The 24,226-nt window shown below is 33.2% G+C and overlaps 1 protein-coding gene across 15 annotated transcripts in view; it reads left to right on the plus strand.

The window, feature by feature from the left end:
* The window catches only part of ATRNL1 (attractin like 1), a 493,132-nt gene that overhangs the window by 189,969 nt on the left and 278,937 nt on the right, over positions 1-24,226 (plus strand). For all 15 annotated transcript variants that reach the window (XR_014694966.1, XR_014694967.1, XR_014694968.1 and 12 more), the window contains 3 exons: positions 14,790-14,884; positions 15,527-15,605; positions 16,618-16,775. Coding sequence is in view for 12 of the 15 variants with exons in the window: in XM_084525843.1 (XP_084381969.1) it covers positions 14,790-14,884; positions 15,527-15,605; positions 16,618-16,775 (332 nt within the window). In the remaining 3 variants the exon portion in view is untranslated. The remainder of the gene's footprint in view (positions 1-14,789; positions 14,885-15,526; positions 15,606-16,617; positions 16,776-24,226) is intronic.

Genomic DNA, 24,226 nt, shown 5'->3' on the forward strand with positions numbered 1-24,226 from the left:
GAAGGGCAGAAACAATAAATTTTAGCTACTGAAAATGTGTATGTTTTAGTTGAATTGATATTACCAGCAGTTAGATTCTTCACTACTGATTTGTAGAATTCACGTTTCCTTTTAGGACAACATTAATTTAAACTGGCTACATATTGCTATTGTAAAACTGTCATGCTTGACTTAAAATAACTAGTTCCACTGATTATACCTAGCACTGATTGACTTTGATACAGAATGAGCCAATTTTTATTATTTATAAATACAGTACCAATAATGTCTATCATTGTCCTTAAGAAGTTCTATTTAAAAATAAATCTTAGTATTTCAAGATTCTTATGGAACATTTTCCTTCAACTCAGATGTTTCTGGGTAATTTGAGAAAAGATTACTCTCAACAAACCTACTGACTGAGAGCATATAAAGAGCAACACAACAGATAAAGAGTCTTTGCCCTGAGCTAGAATAACCACAAAAATTGTTTCCTTCTAGGGAATTAAGCCAATAACCAAACCAAGATACTTAAGCTCCTAATAAAGTATCATGATCTCACCCCAGGCTCTGCATACTCATTTGCCAAATTCTAGGTTGGCTTTTTTTTTTTTTTTTTTTTTTTTTTTTTTTGTCAGGCTAAAGAAACAGTTTTGTCACCAGTCATCTACAGACTTTACTGTGAATAGGTGAATCTTTTTTTTTAATATATATGTTAAATATATAAATATATATATATGTGTTGGGGATTTTATTTGTTTATTTGTGTCAGAAATCACACTATTATTAAAATAAGGATTATTTTCTTTCTCTGATAGCTTTAATGCAACAGTGCATTTACTAGCTGGCATCTCCTTGCATGTACTATTTATGTGACTTTTGAGAAAGTGGATCATTTTACTGTAGTGATTACTTGTTTTGAAACACTATTTGTTTAGACTACCTTTAGTCAAATTAAGATGGTCATTACCCTGGATAAGCTATCTTTCTGAGTCCTAAGCAGAAAAGAAAAATAGATAAACAGAAAGGTATGCAAATAAAATTCCAATTTAGACTTTATCACCTAATTGTTTGTTCCGTTGGGTACTATAATATTTTAATCTTATTATCTTGTAAATATAATAAGTACTATTGCAATTAATTAATATGTAATAGTGTGAAACATTATTATTAATAACAATCTAAATTTTGAAAAGCTTGGTAGGACATCTGTGAGGGAGACTGGCTTGGAGAACTCATTCAGAAGAAATACTTTTCATCGTAAGAGACTCTAGCCCATGAATTAAACAGATTTTTGAATCAAAAGGAAACTGATGCAAAGATCTGCATATACACAATGTTTTACATAGTCTCTGTATTGACCTGGGATTCATAGGGATGCGTATTTTTGAATCCTTACAGTGTGCTGTGTTTGTATTTGTTTTTCCTAAGATGTCCACAAGGATGGGGATTGCCACTGCTCAAACACCTGGGAGGCCCCAAAGGTCTCCAAGCCTGGGAAGCAAATGGAATAGGAAAGGGTCCATCAGTGTTCCTTTAGTTTACCTTCTATCAGTGAAGGGAAAACCTTTTACCTTTGTGATGGGTTTACAGTTGAATTGCCTCCAGTGCTGACTTCCCAGGGAAAAGAGAATTCTTGATCAGAGGGACTTTGAGGTAAGATCTGTAGTAAAATCTTGAAGCAATCGAAATAGGAAGAAAAACAAAAACAAAACCTGACTTCAACAGGAAAAGGGTTTATGGTTTGTAGAAGAATTTCTTTTAGTTCCTTTTGGAGTTCTTTGAAAGATGTGGTAACTTGTCTACGCCAGCTGAGTGTTTTTCACCACTGGCAAATATGAACTGTTCAGGATAGCTAAGTGTCTTTCATTATAACAGGCTGAGCACCTAATGAAACTGTCTTCTTATCACTAGGTATATTATTCAGATATCTTGAGTCTTGAACCACCTAATCTTAGCACACATTTGTTTGTAAAAATCAAGAGAATATTCAGTAATGTTTTCTGCTTTAGAATTAGTAGTGTGAAGTCGTTAAAGGGTATATGGGTAAAAGGCTCTGATCATGTAAATAGAGGGTCACTTCTGCTTCAAGACAACGGTAAAACCTTGGATTTTATAAATGTTAAGAAAATTTATATTATGTTAAAATATGGACATTGTCAAGTTTGACTTTCTCAGTTTGACTGACTAACTCAGCTCAATTTCAGCATGTTATAAAGTAATCTTTGAGACCTTGTTATTAGTTTATTGTTACTTTTTCTTAGCTTGAATTGTAAATATTGTTTCAAAATATGTACCAGAAATATAACCCATTGACAGCAAAATGTAATTTACTAGACACTTGATATAAATGGTAATACTGACATAAAATGGGAGAGCAAACTGTATGAGGTCAAAATGCAGCAATACACATTAGCAAAATAGATACAATAGCAAACAAGACATTAAGGGAAAGTTGAAAAATGTCTCTGTCAAGGCATATGAAGATACACTGGTAGAAAAGTAGTATGTTCATATATTTGATTTGTCCTTTTGTATTTAATTTTATGAGTAAATGAATATGCTCTACTGCATTAACCCCTTGTAATGAGTATTGTGGCCATTAGAATAATTTTGGAGAAACAACAAGCTGTGAAAAATGTGAACAGAAAAATTTTAAAAGGCCAAAAATAACACTTTTTAATTTTTGTCAATGAAGTGATGATTTCAGAATTCTAGTCTTGAGTAGAAATGGATACCACTTACATAAAGTTCTATGAAAATAAGGCTAGACAGATTTTGAAGTGTTAGAACTTTAGGAATTAGGCCTTAGGAACAGCTAATGAAAGATAAGGTGAAGAGAAGTCATTATTAAAATGAACAGTAGAATAAATAATGGAAAGAAAAAATTCATGTGAGGAAGATGTTGTAAAACTACATCATGCAAATATGTTACTTTGATCGTTTGATCCTGATCATTGTAATGGATTGCTCAGCATGATAGGATCATGTAAGTGATATGCATGATCAGTGGTTTTCAAATAGCAAGAGCAGTCTGTCATAGTATTCATTATAGTTTGATGTTCATTTTTGCATGGTAATCCAGTTCCTAAAAAGTTAGTGTCTGATATCATTGAAAAAAATGGAAATCATTCTGTATTAAGCTACTCGTCTGACAAAACAATAAATGAGAAAGGTTTTATTCCATTGGTTCATTTAGATTAGCAATACTTTCTTTCCCTGGCCAAAAGGGTCATAAATTAATGAAAACACAGCCGTAGCCAGTTCCTGTTTTACAGTTTTACAGAAAAAAAAAATAGCGCTAAGAAAATACAGTATTACTTTTAATGTCTGACAGTTGTTTGAGGTGGAAATTGAGTATTGCAAGTTATTTCAGAAAGGAGTTGGTGAGCCGTGCCTCAGTGGCCAAGGTTCCCTCTCTGAGACAAATAAATCTCCTCTGAAGGCTGCTTTGGGGTTGAGAAAAAACAGCATTTCAGGGTCCATTTTTTCTCCTTCTATCATTTTCATTTGGTTAGCTTAAGCAAATATTTTATTATTTTACGTACTTAATTGCCAGCCCTACAAGCAAAACTTGCATGGAGCGAGGAAAAGAATCTGGGTTTATTTCTTCTTGTTAGCCTGTAGTCTCTAACAAGAGTTGAGGTATTTCTTCCTATGTGTTTTAAAGGGTGTGCAGATTGGATGATTGAGCTATGTAAATTCATTTATAAATGATTGAAATTTTAATATTCCATCAATGTTTTTTGCTGAATTGGCATTCAATTCCTTGCATGAGCCAAAAGCAGTAAGAATTTTATTATTTAAATCAGCAGATTTTACTTTAAGTATACATGATCTTATTTTAAATGAAAAGGTGTTATCTTGCATCTTCTTTTCAAAGTTCTAATGCAAAAATATTTGGCTGTCCATTGTGCAGATGTAGTGCTTTAGCATAGCATTTTTTACAATACAAACACTTCTTGCAATTCATGACATTAAAATACAGGAGGCTGGACACTGAGGTATACTACGTGCATTTCTGTTCAGTATAAACTAGTTTTGCTAACAGTGGTCTGGATTCATTTACTGTAAGGGATTTTAGTCTTCAGAACTAAAACGTTAAAATTGTTTGAGAAACAGCAAAGAATATCAGCAAAGTTGAAACATCTCAACTTCAATTTACATTGTGTGTTTTGTACAAATCATGTAGAGTTGAGCAATGTGGAGTACGTTCTGACATTTGAGACTGTAGATTTAAGGCTTCTTAAGCAAAGTTCAGCTAGATAATGAGAAAAACGGAGAAAAAAAATTGAAAATGTTGAGATATTAAAGGTGTACCTACTTATCTGTGTATATTTATAGCCGTTTTGAAAAGTACTTGTTCTGTCTCCTTGTAATGCCTTATCAACCAGAGGTTACTTTTTAATTGCTGAGGTCTGTGTTGAATTATTGAAGAGCCAGGATAAAATCTATGCTAATAATCCAACTAGAATATTGTATGAAAATATATACTGAAATTGTATGAAAACTTGGGCATGTACATTTACAAAAGCATGCACAATTCTTTAAATATTTTTTGCATATTTGACATGCCTAAAGTAGTTTTATGGGCATTGATTCATTTTAAAATAAAAGTACCTTTCTTTATTTCTAAAAGGAAAAGAAGTACCTTGTTTATAGGGATTATATAATACACTGAACATATTAAGAGCAAGATTTAAAATAACTGATGAGAAACATCCTTCTTTGGCAATAAAAAAATGAACTTAAAAAATAATTTAATTATGTATTTCCATGGATGTTCCATATCAGTTGCCAGAAGAGCAAATCAGAGATCTTTTCAATATGTGTAAGCTATGTATCTAAAGAAAACATAGAATTAAGTTAGAGAGTATTTATGCAAATATTTTGCAAAGTATTTTTTCACGTTAATTATAACATTAATACAAATGCTTTAAAGCATCCAAAGCATCTAGATCACAAAGAAAATTTAAGATAGAAATAAGTTGGAATGTCTTCCATATTTTAATGAGATATATTTTCTTGGTTTTCTTTTTGTACTTTGCTCTCTCCCATTTTTATAACACTCCAAGAATATTGCAAGAATTAAGATATAAAAAAGATTACCCATTGTGACAAACACAAAATATCATTTATGGGGCAAAGCAGTCCTTACTATCAAGTAATATTTATATTTTTGACTAGACATAATACATGTGGCATGAGCTTTAAAATATGCCATAATTAGAGAAATCCTGAACTTTTCTCTAAGTCTGTTTTGGTAAAGAACTGTCAATTGATGCACTTACTTTTCTTTGTTGTTACTTATTTTTCTAATACCTTGTTCATAGTTCTCTAGTTCATTGCTTTTCCAAACTCTGTTGACCATGGTGCTGTGTAGAACTTGTAAAGGGTCTACAGCTGTTTCTAGAACATCCATCAATTGTTGTAATCTTTTCAGTTAAGACTTTGGTGAAGGATCTGTGGAAAAATTGAGATCTGGCTGTGGTCTATGGTTTAAAAAAATTTGAATCATCTTTAAAGTCTATGCTTAAAGAAACAAGGTAATTATAACTGTTCCTCAGCTTTTAGATCTCAGTAAAAAGTCTTCCCTTGCTTACCATAACATTTACATACCTACATAATTACTTCTAAAACAATTACATTTTAAAACCTATGTCCAGACTTAATTAGCCTTCTAGGTCTTTCTAGAGTCAGTAGAGAATCAAGGATTACTGATCCTCCCTGTTGAGAATATCTGTTTTAGAAAAACATCCATTGTCTTCAGAAAGTTTTAGTTAAGGTAGAGTGAGCCTAGACTATTAGCAACATTTAATTGAATAAAATTTTAACACGGGTCAGATTTTTCTGTATCTGGTCCTCTGTTAGGATCAAAATTGACAGCTTACTATTCCTTTCCAAAAACTATTGTAGGAGAAATGATTCGTGTTTAAAATAATATTTAGTTACCCAATTTGTTGGTTATGACAATAGTTCCTATGTCTTTTTGTAAGTGTTTTAGCCTAGTTCATCTTTTTAAAGTGCATTAAAAGAAACACAGATTTGTTGTTGCTGTATGTTTTTTAAAACTTTGAACTTCTGTGAAATTCATTCTCACACGATCTCTGTACATGGAAAGAGGCGTATAAATAGTAATTGCTAGAGGTTTATAAAACTCATGCCACTCTCATTATGTATAGAAAAAATGCAAATTTTGCTATTTCATAGTGAAGACTTCACAGTAAATGACTTTTTGTTTTGTCACAATGGACAAGCAATGTTGGACACCAACATATTTTAATATAACAATGAAAATGAGGCAGTGGATGACTGTTCAATACAGATGATGGAATGAATCAGGCAGCTGCTCTGAAAGTTCAAAACAATTATCCTGACTGAAAATAGGTCTGGTGGTAACCCCCCTAACTTTGATGTAATACAAGTGGAACTTATTTTGGTCACAAATGAACTTGATTTATAGCATTTGATAATGGAACTTGGTTTCCAAAGCAACATTTTTGCTGACAAAGATGAATATAAATAGAACTGTTCTCAACAAACTCTCAGTGAAAATAGAGAGCAGTCACTTTGGAAGAGCAGGAGAGAGGCAAACAGTTTGAACAATTAAAAGGTTATACTCTAACTTCTAGAATCACCATGAATAGAGAGATCCCAAAATTGAAAATGTGGGTAGACTGACTGTGATGTTGCAGTCATGGCAGGTGGGGGAGTGTTCAAACTCTAACTTTAAAGGTGGTTTCAAGAAGTAAAAAATAGAACAGTAGTATTTTATGGGGTTTCTATTCATAGTATTAGTGTAATTTGGTCATGCAAAATTATCATGAAGATGTACCAACTCAAGCATGTAATTGCCTGGTTGCCTTCCATTGTAAAGGAAATATTGAAATAATGTTACAGGTGGGAATGTATGGTTGAAATATGATTTCTTAACTGTGATCTTAAAAGTTTTTATTAATATGTACGTAGGTATGAGTAGGCCAGACATTTATTTAGTGAATGAAGAGGTTTCACATATTTTTGTTACCCATCCTTTGCTAGTAAACATTTCGATTTTGTTTCATGGCTACCGCTCTTACAGGTGTATCATCTCTCACTGCAAATTTAGTGACTATCTATCCACCATAATTTCAAGTTGTCTATAGGGATTCCCTCTGAACTAAGGTCACTCCGGCAGCGTTTGGTGTCCCATACCATGCTTTTCAGCACACTTTAATTGCGATTATAAGTTATCAAGAAAAAGTATGGAAAATCACTTCAGTCATTGATTAGGTGAAGATCAAATGACCCTCAGCATTTATAGAACATGACTTTTTGTCACAATGGAGAAGCAATGTTGAACTTCAACATTTTAATGTAACAGTGAAAATGAGGCAGTGGATGACAGATAAGGACAATTGAATGAATCAGACAGTTGCATTGAAAGGAACTAGGCTTTGTTATTTGTGGGTCTGGTAGCATACTCTATGGCTGTATGTTATGTACTGCAGGACTTTTGACTTAGAACTTATGCAAAACTTCAATTTTTGGGGTCAAAATACTGAAAATAGAAAGTTACAAGACCCATGAATGTGCTGAGTTGTATATATTTTGCTCCTTTGCTGGGAGCTCAGGTTCATTTTTTCCTCCCTGCTGGCAGAAGTGAACTGGGATGCTTTACTGGAAGGACCTCGGGAAAGGGCCCTCAACTCAAAAGAAAAGCAAATTTCTAGAATTTATTCCACCCTGATTCTTAAAGTTACTTAATAAAATTCCCTTACTGAAATATGATACATAGGCACTGGATGCCAGTAAAGCAGAAGAAATGGCATGATTGTTTTTGATTTGCTTTTTTAGTAAGGCAGTATTATACATTTTTTAATATCATAGCTATATACTCTTTCCCTCCACAATACACAGAGTGGAACTGTTTGTGAGGTAGAAATCAGTGATCATGTAGATGAATGTGTATGTTCCTTTCCTATTATGTTGCAAAACTTGAGAGAATCACAGTGAATGATGGAAGGAGCTGCAAAATAAGAATGATCATATGTAGTATTATATAATTTGGAATCACACAGAATTTTCTAGGTTGGAAGAGACCTCAAGGTCATCGAGTCCAACCTCCAACCTAACGCTAACAGCCCTCCACTAAACCATATCCCTAAGCTCTACATCTAAGCGTCTTTTGAAGACTTCCAGGGATGGTGACTCCACCACTTCCCTGGGCAGCCTGTTCCAATGCCTCACAACCCTTTCTGTAAAGAAGTTCTTCCTAACATCTAACCTAAAACTCCCCTGGCTAATATATATTATTAATATATATGAATATTATGAAAAATTAAACTCTAAGTGTTTTGGATTGGCAACTCGCAATTGATAATTGTTTTTGTCCTTGGTCTCTTTTGTTTCATTTCCTGCCCAATAAAATGGGACTAATAGTGCCTGCTCATCTCACAGTAATGTTATAACAAATTCATTAACTTTTCTGAAGAACTTTGAAAATGATAGTGATGAATACTATAGACAGCCACATTAGAAATTAATTCGGTCTTTAGAAGAGGGTTTGTGTAGTGTGTAGTAAATGAGGCATGGGTCTAGCACTGAGTACTGAGCATAGAACTAAGTGCTGAATAGCTGCCCATTAAGTGAGCGCTCACCCAAAAATAATTTACAGGCAACCTTGATTGTAGTGGTTCATTTTACAGTCTTGATATTCCTCTTTAACATACCTTTTTGTACATAACTTTATCACTAAGTTACATTACACATATCCATTTTCTTAAAGAATATCATAATTATATATTCTTAAAGTGTTTTAGTGGCACTCAGAAATAGTGAAGTAAAACTTCACTAAAATCTCTAAATGTTTCTGTCCAGCCTTTGTTCTTTTGGAAACAATCTGGCATTTTAGAAAACACAATTTTCTTTTAATACAAAAGCTTGAGTATCAGAATAGGTCTATTCCCTGTTGAAAGTGAGCATAAAACTCCCATATTAAGCCATATTAGCCATGTTGAAAGTTACGGCTGTCAGAAAGAGAACATTGTCTTGAAAATTAACAGCAATATTAGGATTAAACTGTTGCTTTGAAATTTTATTTTCTCATTTAATCAAATGACTTTCTTTGCCTAATTATTGTTGTGTTCTCACATGTGCTCATTAGTGACATTTTGAATTGATTTTAGTAACTTCTTTTGACCATAAAATTGGTAAATTGTTTTGAAAAATTCAAAATAGAGGTAAGAAAAGGCTCAATAACCATAAGACCTTGTTATATTTGACCGTTGATGTCAGGATTGTATTGTGGTCTTAGCTCACAACATTCTTTTTCTATTTTGTCTATTTAATCTTCATCTATTCACGGATTTTTTAATACAAAATGAAGGAGTGGGCTTGGGAACAGAAATTAGACTATAGGACTCCCCTCTGCCTGCTGAATGCCTGTGTCATTTGACTTACTCTTACCTCTTTCCATGTGCGTGCACACTGAATCCTTTTTCCCTGGAGGTTTGAGTCCTGCTGCTGCTCCTCCCTTGCCTACACTAAGATGACAGTGGCACACAACCTGCTAGGAAAAATGGGAAGAGCTGGTTTTAATACTACCAACAAGAAGGGAGCATGCAACATGTTGAGATCTTTGAAGAGGAGGCTGTGCTGCAGCAACGTGGTGGCTGAACTCTGCAGTAGCTGAGCTTCATAGCTGAGTACGGGGCTGGCTGCTTGAGAACCTTTGACTCAAGCTTGTAGATTCAAACTACAGCATGTGGTGGTGAGATGTGGGCTCGATGCATTTGTGTAGGAGATTTCTAGGTCCTCAAGAACATTTTCATCAGGAATATTTCCTGAATATTTAGACATTGAAATTCAGGGGAGTTATTGGTTATACCCTAGTATGTGGCTGTTTAAATTCTTTCTGCCTGGTGCTTGAGTCGCCTGTAACTTGTATCAGATTTGACGTGAAGGTCTGGACTGCAGACCAAACATGCAAGGCATTTTACAGTCATTTTACAGCTCGAAGTGGTAGGATTACTTTTGTTATGTGGTAATGTCTCAGTGACTTTCTCTCAACCATTGGTGTGGGGAAACTCTGAACATACATTAAAAAAAAAAAAAAGCAACAACAATTATTTATTTTTTATTTCAAAAATATTAAGTGGGAAAATGTAATGATGAAGGATGATTGCAAAAAAAAAAAAAAAAAAAGAAAAATAAAGGTTGGATATTAACATTGTACTGAAACAATCTAAAACTAAAATGAAACAGTCTACTGTATAGTATTTCCAAAAGACTGGAGCTCTGTAGAAAAACAGGTTACTGTTAGAAAGCTGATGTGGTTCAGGTAAATTCTTTTTGTTCCCTTTTTAAAAATAAAAGAATGCAACAGTTATTCTGTAATGTCATTAACATTTTTCCATAGTTCTGAGGAGAATCTATGCAGTGGTCAACATAGTTAACTACTTGCTCTCTTTAGAAAATCATTATAGCTAATTAACACTTTGTGAATTAAAAACGTGCTGAGAATTAAATCTAGATTGAAGAAATGTGTCTTGAACAAAGGTGGGATTCATTGTCTAGATTTTTAAAAAATTATTTGTTTAAATCATCAAGTGTAAATCCATATGGAAAAAAATGTGAAAATGAAGGTATCCTAAGAAAAACTAATAAATTTAACTTCATTTTTTCTTATGGAAAAATGAAACCACAATCAAAACAAAACAGTGTATCAGTTGTACTTCTGGAGAGTCAAGGATTTTCTTCTATAATTAACTGAAATCATTCTATTAACTTAAATGTTTAAGTTCTGAAACTTAATGGTCATTGATGATATTTTGAATTCTATCTCTTACATAAATGTTGGTTGCATTTGTTTATTTTATTTTCAGTGCTCATCAGATTTTGAAATGACTCGGAACTTTGTATAGATCAGACAGCTGAAAATTATAATATTGCTTTTATCAGGTGTTGCTAATATAGCAGGTGATTGTGTTTACTATTTGTATTCTGCTTTTGTTTTCATCCTGTGCTACAATGTAAATGCAGTGAAATTTCTTAATTTCTGTATAGCTGTGAAAGATTTATTTCCTGATTGAATCAATCTGTTACATGTGAGTGTGTCTTTATAAACAGAAACACTTATGAAAAGTCTCATGTTTATTTAAAGGGTAAAAATACTTATGGTCGGCTTGATCAAAGTTTACAGGACAAAGAAAAATATATGGAGTACAATCTAAGGCTTCTCTAAATTCCTGACATTAAATACGTGGAACTATATGTCAACAATATGTACTGAATGTACTTTACACAGCTATTTAAGTGTGCTATAAACAGCTATTATCCATTTAGCTATTTGTACATTTAACTATTCAGAACAAGTCATACTTATACAATTACATTTCACTTTAAATTTTGTATATATTTACAAGATAAGCTGTCTAGACTGAATGGCACTATGAATTGGGAAACATGGTGTGATGTACTGAGTAACTGCTTAGTTTGTTTATGTGCTTTTACACTGCATTAACATAGATTATTTATTGGGGTTTATGTTCAGGATGGAGCTTGACAGCGCAAAGGAAAGTTGTTTGTTCTGCCTGTTGTCTGAAGAAGGTGAAACCTGGAGGAGAGGGAGGAATTAGAATAAGATGCAGATGCAATAGGTAGAGGAGTGACTTCTTTACAGTCCCTTTTAATTTCTACTCTCACTTTGAATTTCCTCTTAAATTAGTTCTTCCAATTTTTACTCTAATAAAATCTAGCTTTAGAGCCATACAGGTATGTGGGATGTTCGATTGAAAGAATAGATCCAGGCAAATCTTGCTCAAAGTTTTCACTAACCAGAAGAATCCTTACTATGAAAATAAACCTTTCTCCAAGCTGTGAGGAAAAAGAAACTTCTTCAGCATACTTTTGCAGTCCTCAGAAAGATGTAAAGAAGTCTTTTCGTAGTATCATCTCTTTAATTTGCACTGTTGAGTCATGTAACTGCAATAGGCAGTGCTCTTTCTCATGTTCAAGTCTTGTACATTCCAGGTATCTTCCCTGAATTTGAATCATCTGTGAAGAGATACATAGTTCTACTTTGCAAGCATCCACTTTGTGTTCAAGATAGGTTTGATGATTTGTTGCCCTCTACTGCAGGTCTCTGTGAAATAAAAACTTCATAATTTGTGTTCATTAGTACTCAGAAATGTGCTCTTTCTGAATAGTGGAAATCTCTTCCCACTTTATAAGGCTGGCTTGCCATAAGTGAAAGGTGCTGTGGCACCTTTGAAGGTCTGTGTATCTACGCTCAGAAGTCTTTTTGAGAATCACAAGTGTTGTCTGTGTAGTATAATGGAGATAACAGCTACTGCATGGGATATATAACTGTCTCTGCTACTTACTAGTAATGGAGTGATTGCTAATTGATAGCTCCATAAAATTTTTTGGGACATGTTGACTGTAAAAGATGCTATGCATAACCAACTCTGTTTTTCATGATTTATTATTTCAATTGTTTTGTGACTAAAAGTAAGTGGTGGTGGTGGTGGGGTGATTACAGATGGTAAAGTTATGGCGATCTCTCTAGTTTAACATCTTTTATCATTGGAAGATATGTTCATAACTCCTTGGCTTTTAGCATGTAAAACAGAGGGGTGTGTTTAGTTGTTGCTTTTAGTTAGCTAATTTGTTTAAAAACAGGAAAAAAAAATGTTTAAAAACAGGAAAAAAACTTTTTTTTTTTTTTAAAGATTAAATGACTTAAGTTTTTAAACTCAAGTGCTTCTTTTTTATGGTTGGGTGACAGGAGTCATGTTTCTAATCTTGTTTTTGTCTTATGATGTCTTAAACATATATCACTGCTGGTTTTTGGCTGACATTCTGCATCTCTGAGAGGGCACAATCTAGGCTTAGAGAAAAACCATGGCATTTAAAAATTTGCTCTGTATTGTGAGAAATGAACCATACCATACCATACCATGTCCTGAAGGCCTACTTGCATGTAGTCTTTGTAGTAACCAGAATATCTGTTGAAGTGCATGCTGTGGTGCTAGTCCACAATATATTTACAACAATTTGCAAAGATCTGTACTAAAGCAGTTATTTGTATTTCATGGATCCCAGGCTAACCAAATCACATTTTAACATATTTACAAATTATTGCAGGCCTTTGGCCTTACAAGTCGTAATTATGAAAGGATTTATTAATCCCTTTAATAGGGATCGGTCTCTACTTCCTATCTTTTGTTGTCCTGTTACTGTGTAATAGGTATAATAATAATCTTACTACATAGATATGTCACATTGTTACTAAAAAAGTCACTGAAGCTTTCTTAATTTTATTTACATAGTCATAGAAGTGTAGAGTACTATCAATAAATTATTATTTAAAAAATATATATTCATCTTGCACCTTCATAAGCTTTGAAATACCTAATCAAAACTCATTGTCTAAGGCATCTGTTTGATGATAAAATTTATTTTTATTTGATTAATTGAAATGTGGTGACTGTAATTCCTTTCATTTACTTCTCTTATTTTCTTTCCATACTCTGAAAAAAATAGTTAAAGCTTTCTTCAATTTTTAGGGCAATAAATTGGGCTGCATTCACATTTCATTGATCAGTAAGCTTTTTTCTCCTTCTGTGTCAGACTTCCCATGGGATACAAGAGTGTATGTTTTCAGATGATGTGTTGCAACAGAAAAGGTGATTGTCAGCAGTAAGCACACTATTGAGTCCAACAAAAGGCTGACACTGCTTTTTTCCACTTTTGAATTAATCTGTCACTCTTTGTATTTACTGATTTGGTTTTATGATCACTTTTTTATTATTATTTGTAATGCTCTGCTAGAGTGGTGTTGGTGGCTAGTACAATCTTATCAAGACAGGGATTAAAATAGGGCATCGGAATTATTCACTAGGGTCTAGTATCAAAGATAATTTTGGTCTAATCATATTTTCACAAATAGAAAATACTAATCTGAATCATGTAAATTTACACTTATAAGGCACCTCCTTATTTCCCATAACAGAGGAAAAACTGGAATCTTTTGATCTTTGTAAGGCCATATTGGTCAAAGAATTCTGTTAGATCTGAAGATATCTGGCCCTGTAACAGAGCATTCAAGATCCACCCTATCCACCTCTGCTTCCTGTTGTACAAGGATTATTAAACTGCAACACAATTTATATAATAAATATAATATATTTATATAATAACTCTCTGAGAGCTCTGGTGATTCTTGACTGTCCGATTGCCCTGAACAATGTATTCTGTGATTCTCCATGACCCCTCTATGAATATCAGCAACAGTAATCCGTGTTGATGGGTTCTTTTTCTTGTATTACAGAGGTGCTAGAAACCTGCTTCAGCCTGAAATTTCCAGAAATTTCCTTTACAGTTGTTTCTAGAGTTGTTTCTATGACCCAGCTAAGACTTAATTTAATTCGTCCATTTTCAGGAATACCATGGGATGGCTCAAAATCTCTGTCTTCCAACTGTTTGCAATCATTTTATTCTCATTTCAGGAAGGGTTAAGCATGGCTTGGGTCCTTTCTCCCTTCTGTACTTAAGCCAACCTGAGGTGGTCATTGAGGAGTACCATTGATGTTGAGTGATAGAAATGGAACAGATAGAAATAGCATGGCAGTTTCTTGCCTCTGTTTCTTTAATAGTTTGAAGGAAAAATGTGTAGTACAAATGTCATATGAATATACCTGACTTCTAGATTACCCTGTGCTTTTTAAAATAAAAGTGAACAGTGAATTTCTAAGTGCTTCCATAACATTTTATTAATGTATGCACACTTGAATCTATTTTATTTCTGCATTCTGTTTTGTCCACAGACAGCCTTTTGATTGATTACCAGTTTACCTTCAGCTTATTACAAGAGGATGATCGCCATCACACTGCCATAAACTTTATAGCAAATCCAGAGCAGGTAAGAAAATATGATTAATTTTAGACAAGCTTTGAAGAGTCATGACTGAGATTTCCATTATATTTTATCATAATGAAAAGTCTGTAAAGTGTCTATAAGTATTAGAAATATTTCAAATCTTTTTGGAAACTGAAAATATTCCTGTGCATTTGGTGAGAAAAATTTCTAAATGCTAGATTAATGAGCACAGATCAATTGTAAATGTTTATCAGCTGGTTTATTTTATTATTAGTCCCATGAATGACGAGTTCTAGTATCTTCTTGAGATGAATTATAGAAGCATACCCTTTAGTTAAGGAATGTTTATTAGTAGATGAAAAAGATTGTTTATGAATTGTAATTGAAATGTATTTTTATACCATTTTTTTATTTAGTTTTGCAAAGACAATTATTTCACTATGTGGTTTGCAATCTGAAAAGATAACTGGTGAAGTTGTATTCTTACTTGTGACCTATTCTTATCAAAGCAAAAGAGACAATTGCCTTTGTCTTGGAAGACTGTATATTAGAGTGTCTGTTTTAGCTGAAAAATGGTAGATGATTGTATATTTGGTTCTGTGCACCGGATCAAATACATTCAATATATTCAAATACATTCTGATACATTTTGTTAACTTCAATTATCTTGTTTTTTGTATCCAGTCAAATAAAAATTTGGATATATCAATTAATGCATCAAACAACTTCAACCTCAATATTACATGGTCTATTGGCTCTACAGGTAAGGGTGAATTTAGGTATGATGTCTTTTTCCCATATGATTTCATGATCCCTTAAGCTGTTTTAACCCAATTGTCTCTTTGTTGCTGATTTTGATAATAAAACTTTACAAAATGTATTCTTTTGCCATTATCATTATGCCATTATTAATTATATTATTTAAAGCTCAGATGATAATTTGCAATTTGAACAAAGCTTCATTAATATGTTAACTTTCTCTCCTATTCAATTAAAATGACTTTGGTAGAAAAAGCTTGTAGTCTATTTAATTTTTTTAAATGACAGTGTTATGAAATGCTGTGATTTTAATTAAGATAAATTGCTTTCTTAACTACTGTAGAGACTGAGATTTTAATTTCTTTGTTTCAGTGTTCAAGCTAAAAATTTTATTATTAACCTTAACATTGATATCAAACAATAAAGTTCGTCTGTGTGTGCTGATAAAAGGAGCTGCTTATCTATTTTTCTCCAACTTTCAGCCCCATTACTCCTTTTTGTTTTAATAGCAAGGAAGAAAAGCTTTATTTAGATAGTTTCTCTGAATTGGTTCTATTGACTTTCTGAAAATACATCCAAGGAGAAGCATGATGCTTCAATGAAATTGTAATAAAGTAAAAAATAAAAACCTGAAGGTTCAGAGTCTGATGAAGGTTCATCAACTCATAAATTTCTTCTTAGATGTATTTCTGTATTTTATTTCTGTATTGTATTTTAACATACCACAGTTTTCAAATTCTATTTATTCCTTTATTTTAATTTAGTCAACAGGAACCTATGAGTTTTTATTGAAATGGAATATAAATTACTGGAATAAACTATATTAGCTGTTTAGCTGACCATAATAACTTTAGAATAAAGTTCATGTAACTTCTATCAATTTTATGTTTCGTTCATGATTTTTTGAAACCAGAGTAAGAGTTTTCATAAATTCTCTGTACGTATATGAAGAGATACCTGTTCTGACGTCCTGTATCAGGACATCATATGTTATTGTTATTGTTTTTTTTTTTTAGCTGGAACAATATCTGGAGAAGAGATTCCTGTTGTTTCTAAGGCTAATATTAAGGAATACAGAGACAGCTTTTCTTGTGAAAAATTTAACTTTCGGAGCAACCCAAACATCACTTTCTATGTCTATGTCAGTAATTTTTCATGGCCAATCAAAATACAGGTTAGTACAGTTGTTTTGTGCTTATGGAGATGTAGACATCTTAGCTTTGCATTGAAGTTAAATTTCACTTGTAAAGCAATTGTACAAATAGTATTATTTGCATAATATTACATAGTATTTTCTTTGTAGAGGAGTTACATTATGATGTTTGTACTTTTGGAGGTTGAGAGGCTTTCTTCTTCCTTTCTCAAATGAGATAGACTTTAGGCTGTCAGTTTTAGGTCTGAAGTTAACATTATTGAACATACATGTAAATTTGTGATATCTTATGCCTTTAAATGTGTACATAAAAAAATATAAATATGTTTGTACACAGAAACTTGTATGTCATCATGTGATGTGATGACGTACAAGTATCTACGTATATACATACCTAGATATTTGTTTGTAATCTTTCACTAATCATTACCTTTATTAGCCTCGTACTACCTTAAAAGGTTTAATGTCTGCATTGCAGTGCATTATTACATACTTCGGGGTTAATGTTAGGTGTATGTGGTTGGAATTTATATTCTTCTTTGACTTCATTGGAATCAATTTTTTTAATATTTTCTGGAATGTGTGGCAGACTAAAAAAAAAAAAAAAAAGATACAGTGATGTATTATTTTTTGCTAGAAGTTCCAGAAATATTTTTAATTACCATTTAATTACCATTACTATAGCTGTATTTGTAAATACTGTGTCCCCTGTATCAATCAAGTGCTTTTAATGTTGGATGACCAAGTTTTGGCTATAGCTAGGCTTTTCATAATGAGACGTGAAAGATATCTGTGAATATGTTACACGGTGTCCAAAGATAAATTTGCAGAACTTATTCACACTTATATATGTACTAGTTAACATTTATGCATAAAACCCCTGAGGTTAGGGGTATCTTTCCCATCCACCAATCCCACTTTCTAAGGACAAAACAAGTTTGAATGCCAAATTCCTAAACAGACTCATGAAACAATTTAAACTGCAAATGCTTTACACACTCCTTTCATCTATAAGATTGGAAGATACCTTTATCATCATTACAAGACTACCATTATTAAGGTGATGTATTCTTAAGATGTGCAAATCTTTGTCAGATGTTGGCAGATTGCAGCTCCTTCCTGTGCTGTTGCTATTTGCAGCGTAACACGCTAATAGCAGTGTGTTTTAATGATTGATAAAGAGAATCCCTAATCAATGATTCCATTCCTTCTTCTTTTCTTTATGTCAGACTTTTGATTTGCTTCCTTATGTGCCACAGTTGCCTCAGATTTTTTTATATTTATTTTTGAGGAATGTAGAAATTCTTTGGTCTCAGGTGATGGTGCTTGAGTATTATATTCCTTTTCTGCCCTGTTAATTTCTCATTAAAAACTTCTTCCACTTAGAAATGAATTCACTTGAATTTTATGCTGAGGAAAAAGAATGCTAAGTTTCAGCTACAGAAACAAAGTTTCAGGACTGTGATATTATCCTCTCTATTTGGCTTCCTAAATTGACAGGATTGTTATTTATCCTTCAACATTTTCATACTGTGATTTGTTCTTCTACAAGGAAATAAGTGAATTTCGTGTTATCCCCATTAATTTATTATTTTTGGTACACTGTCAACAGATAAGGTTTTCAAATGATAAATGGAGTAGGGAACTTTTCAGAGAACACAAATTTAGTTTTCTATGTAAAGTTTATGATTCTCTATATAGTAGATTTTTTAAAAATCTATTGGCCTTCCTAGGATTTAAGATTAAGAGAAGGAAGTAATGGGTTGTTCCTATCCAGAAGCTGTAATTTCTAAGACTAGTACTACATCACCTCACAGTTCTCATACCTATGACCTTTTACATCTACATCTGTAAGCGCATTTCATGTTCACAAAGGTGGTTGCAGTCAGTCTATTGTCATATCAGAGAACATCCATTTAGAGGATGATAATCCTTACATAAATGACGTTACTGTGACAGGGCTCTTTGGGAGGTTCAAGATACTGATGATGAAATAGAGTTTGGTTAGGAATGAGGAACTCTTCTAGATGGTCTTTGAAGAACTTCTAGACCATTTGAAAATTCATGTTCTTGAATTAGCCACCTTTATGTTTCTGTGGTGATTAGACAGCTAGCCCTGTGTTCCAGTGCAGGGCTTTGGATATCACGGGATGCTGGCCCATTCACAAATGGTCTAAACTCTGAACTGTTTGTGTTGCAGTTCTTTCAATGACTGCAGACATGCTGCATTGGTCATAACATGCTGGTTAAAAGCATAGTGATAATTTATATCAATTCACCACTAAAGGTTTCCTTTAATCCTGTTAGAGTTAAAGAAATCATTGCAGCTTTCAAGAGAGGTATTTTGTTCATATGAATAAGTAAGATAACACAGTAGTTTAGCAGAGGGCTAAAAATTCTCTTCAGCACATCTAACATGATTCATATACAATCTGAGTACCAGTCCCCTGTATCTACTTTATTCCTTAGGATTTGTAAAAAATAGATTATATAAAGAATGAGTTCTTAAGGAAGCAGAAATCATGACCTTAACTTCCCTTGTAATTGATATTTCAAGTTGTGTTCATATGAATTTCACCACTCTTCTTTTATGCCTGCTATGTTGGCACTGGAGTTAAGATTATTTATGTCTTTCACTGGGAAGGTTTGGCTTTGGGTGCTAAAATTACTGCTCTTACCATTGCATTTTCTATAGCAGAAGGAACTGTTTTCCTGTCCAAGTCACCTATACTATCTCCATCTTTGCATTCAGTTCTCTTCATTATTTTTACATGTACAAGAAAGAAAACTGTGTCCCAGCATGCAGTTATTTATTTGGATCAGTGTCTTACAGTTGCTTCCTCAGATACTTTTATTATGTGTTACCTATTCAGCAATTTTTGATTCTTTTTCTAAACTTTAATAAATCCCTGGTGATCCTAACATAAAATATCTTCTTTTGAAATGTGATTTTCTGACTCTGAAAAAAAGCATATGTGAAGGTTGTATCCATGCAGCAACTTCCTGAATTGTGTTGGTGTGAGATAACTCTCAATCAGCAACTACCCAGTGACCCATTTTGGTTTTGTCACTGGTGATCCTAGTGACCTCAGAATCTTCAGCACTAGGTAGTAGTGAATTACTTACCAGTCACAGAAACTACATAGAAACTATGTATGAAGTTCTGTTCTCTTTAAAAAAATATATATTTACTTTGTAAAATTCTGCTCTATGTCCCCATTACTCAGTGTCCCTCTCTTCCATCCATAATGGCTGGGTGCATTCTCAGTAACATTGCTTCTCTGCAACACTCGGGAAAATGCATTTAAATTTCCTGATGCTAAAAGCATTTTATTTAGCTATAGGATCTTTTTGTCCTTGACATCAAAGGAGAAGCAGAAATATGGCAAAGGTGCATAAATGATCATTAGAAAACTGGTGATATAGGACATCTTTGGCTAAGAGCTGTTTCCACAAATAGCACTCTTATCAGGTGCAACATGAACAGCGACCATTTTTTTCTCAGAATTCAGTAGTCGTTCTATACTGGCACACAAATTTTGGATATTTTCCTGTTGAACTATTGGAAGAGTATGCCACATATCTCCATTTCCTGTATTGCAGAAGTGGATTGGAAAATATGGATGACACGTAAGAATAGCTGTTATAGGCTTTCGTGGACAACAGTAGCTTATGCATCTTTCAGAAGATGTCTGTAAAAAATATCTTTGTTATAAGACAGTTCAAGTGTCCAAATAACGGGACATAATTTTTCATCCAGATTGAACCTCCCTGTGTTTGACAGTCTGAGTTCTGTGAGTAACACATCTTTTACAGTCCCGACCCTTATGGTGTGCCAATGTTTTGTTTCTCTGTTAAATAGGACCCCATCAGAAAATGCAGTCATCTTAAATTGGCTAGATTTGCGAACAGAGTATATGCGGGAAAAAACAAAACAAAACAAAACAAAAAACAACCAACCAACAACAACAAAAAAACACACATAATTTTCTTCTGCTTATTTATATATATATATAACAATACATATATATATATATGTATTATTTTGAGAGTAGATGTAATTCAAACTCCAATGGTAATGGAATTTAAAGGCTGTAGCATTTATTTAAAAGAGGTAACTTAGTCATAGCCACCACCCCTAATAATGGTCACGGGTCCCTGAAATAGTCAGTAATCATAAAGCTTGGGCAAAGCTTGGGCTTCTGACAGCTGTGCTAATATTAATAATAACAGTGCGTTCTTCAGTCTCAGGAAACTAATTTTATTGTAAGCAGGTGGTAACATGTTTTTCCTCTTTTTCATCAGTAGTTCCCATATTTGGAAAAGTAACAAGTGTGTGTCAAAACAAGCAAATACCCTTAAAATGCTGTCCTGGCTGTCTGCTTGACATACATGGTCCCAAAGGACAGCATTCCTGCTTCTGGATCAGCTGCTTTCATGCACCTATACTTTTTTTATAACTGATCTCACCTTGTGCCTGAGCAGCAATTTCTGCCAGTTTTAAAGCAGCTTCTGTTGCCTTGGTGCAGGGGATGCCATTGCTATTACAGCTGCTTAATATCCTTCCTACCTGTGCCATCAGAGTGTGTCAGCTGTCAGTTATTAACTTGAGTAGCTCAACTGTGGCTAAGAATAATTCACGCTGTTACTAAGACTTAAGAAAAAAAAAAAAAACACAACTCTATAAAAAGCAGAAGATAATGATAAGTCTTTTTAGTCATTATTTCCTTTCCTCTTTAATATGTAAATGAAAGATTCACAAGTGCCATAGTTTTTATTTGGGGAGGGGTGAGAGGGGGTGAGCTTAAATTACTAGGTTCAACATCAACAGCAAAGAACTGCCTGGCAAAGTCAGGTTTAGGTTTGCATATAGAGGAAAATATAGCTTGTTCTTCCTTTTTGATCACGGAGTACTTTATCCCTTACATGTTTCTGTAGCATAGAATAATTATTTTTTACAATGAAGTTAGACATGATGTATGTTGAGAATGCCCAAATGTGTTTTAAAGAAGTATTTTAATTAAACAAGCCTACTGCAAGGTTTAGTAGCACATCATTAGGTTCTATTTTTCTGCACTGTTGTTTCTGAGAAAATATCTTTGGCACCTTGTGTTATGCAAGAATATAATAATGAATTATGGTGAAGATTTACATTTATTTGTATGTCGCACAACAAATCATCAAAACTACTTCGTGTATAAATTTACAAGGGATTTTCTTTTTTTTTAAGAGGAAACCATTATTTTTTTAAGTTTACTGGCTTCTGTTTCAGAATTGATTTTCTTTCACCCTTTAATAGCCTGTCTGTAGCAACTGAAGAAGGGGTTTAATGTAAATCAAGAAGCCTATCTACCTTTGTAATAAAATTTACTGTGTATGTTTTATTTCAATTTTCTTTGTTTTGGAGTTCACTTTGAATATTTATGCATTCATGAGTGATGTAGACTGTTGTAAAACCTCCAATAAGTAAAACTTGTCAAGAACTGCCATCAGAATTTACAACAGTAGCACAACCCTCATTACAAAATCAACAAATTAATATGAGAGCTTTTTGTATTTTAAGTTCTTACCAAATTTTTCAGAGCTCATGATTCTGTAATCTTTGTTTGGAAAATGTGTATGTGTCTACATTTGGCTGTGATTGTACGTTACATCCTCCCATTAGTGACTGCATACCAAAATCTAATCTCTGTGATTTATGGTTAGCAATTCCATTTCTAAGTTCATTAATGATTTTCATGGAGGTTGCTGAATAGCTGCTTATAGCTATGTGTGAAGACACTATAAATCTTGAAACACTAAACAGGTATGTTCATGATGAAGTGGATGCATTAGCTTTCAAAATGACTTTGATGTTTTATTACAGTAAATATAAGATTCTTCTTAAAATGAAGTTTTAAAGTAGTATATCGAGAACAAACACCTAGGAAATCCTCCAGACGACCATTTAGATAGGGCTCAGCAAGGAGTATGAAATTCTTTTAGAGAATAGGACGAGAAGGCATCCTTTGGCATTCTTGGACAAGGAAGAGTTTAGACGACTGAGGTATAGTCTAAAATATAAACATATATACGTAGCTTCATTTTTCCATAAGGATGATGATATCGATCACTGTGTAGCATCAGGATTAATTATAACAATAAACACATCTTTATGAAAATTCTCAAGAGAGTTGGATGTTAAAAGGCAAGGAGATTAATATATTCAGGTTAGGGACCACATAATATTCACCCTACAATCTGAAAGAAGTGATGTGAAATTGCAGGGCCAGACGCAAGAGTGTAGAACCACAAGACTAGATAAAAGTTCTTTATCTGAATGTAGAAAATAAGTTATTTGAGTGACAAAGGGTTTAGTAGTACGTAGTGCTTTGGAAGAGATTTGGAAGGAAGATAATGTTATTGTAAATTTTTGTAATATTCTGTCAGGTTTTATATATTGTCTGTCTATAAAGTCCTAGAGAGTCTTGTAGTGGAAAAAGCAGAGAAAAAAGCTAATCTGCTTTTGTGTTAGATCCTTGTAGGTTTATGTAAGCTTCTGACATGTTTGAGTGCAACTGATACTGATGCTTTATAGGCAAACAAAATTTGGGATTGACAATAATTCTGAAAGAGTATTTATAGGATGCTGTCAATGTCAGTGGAAACTCTCATTTAGGAGCCCTACTTAAAGCCATTTAAAAGATTTTTTTTAAAAAAAATTTTACTATTGGTGTCTCCCCCAAAAATATTTCCCTAGAATATCTGCTTATCAGACTAATAAAACAGAGAAGAGAACAAATAATTATGGATTCCTCTATTAGGAGCTATTATTGTTTTAGTCATGTAGTAAAAGATGCAGAACCAGGGTACAAGGATGTAGATATAAAGAATCAGTTTTCAGTGGCAAATCATATGGCTGTATAGGACATTTGGTACATTTGCACTTCAGTATTCTGCCATCTGATTACCTTTCTGGGCACGACAGACTAGAAACATTTACTTTGTTTTATAGAAAAAAAAGTCTGGAAATTCAGATTTTTATCTCATGTAGGATTGCTTCTTATATCTGATGAAAATATATGAAAATATGTTTTTCATTCTTTCTCAATTCAAATTAAATAGAGTATTTACTCTAGACTTAGGGTTAAAAAACCTGACTCCGTTAACAGAAGAAATTCAAAATTATATTGAAATTGTAATCAGTGGGGCAGCAGTGTGGAGATAGTTATGTCTCTTGGAATTTCCTTTCAATACTAGATTCTAAAACTAAACTTCATTTTGTTTTTAAACACATTAGAGACCATTACTAAAATTTCTGTGTTATAGTTGCATTATTACAGGTATATCTTAAAAGTGTAATTATTGCATTAAAAAAAGTAGACAAAAATTACTAACCAAATGGGCACTGTTATGGTAATTATGATTACCATTTTTTTTTTCTCCTGAGTTAATCAAATACAATACCACAAACCTACTGGTTCTTGCCTTTG

The sequence above is a fragment of the Aythya ferina genome, assembly GCF_964211825.1.
Source record: "Aythya ferina genome assembly, chromosome: 7".
NCBI classification, from domain to species: Eukaryota; Metazoa; Chordata; class Aves; order Anseriformes; family Anatidae; genus Aythya; species Aythya ferina.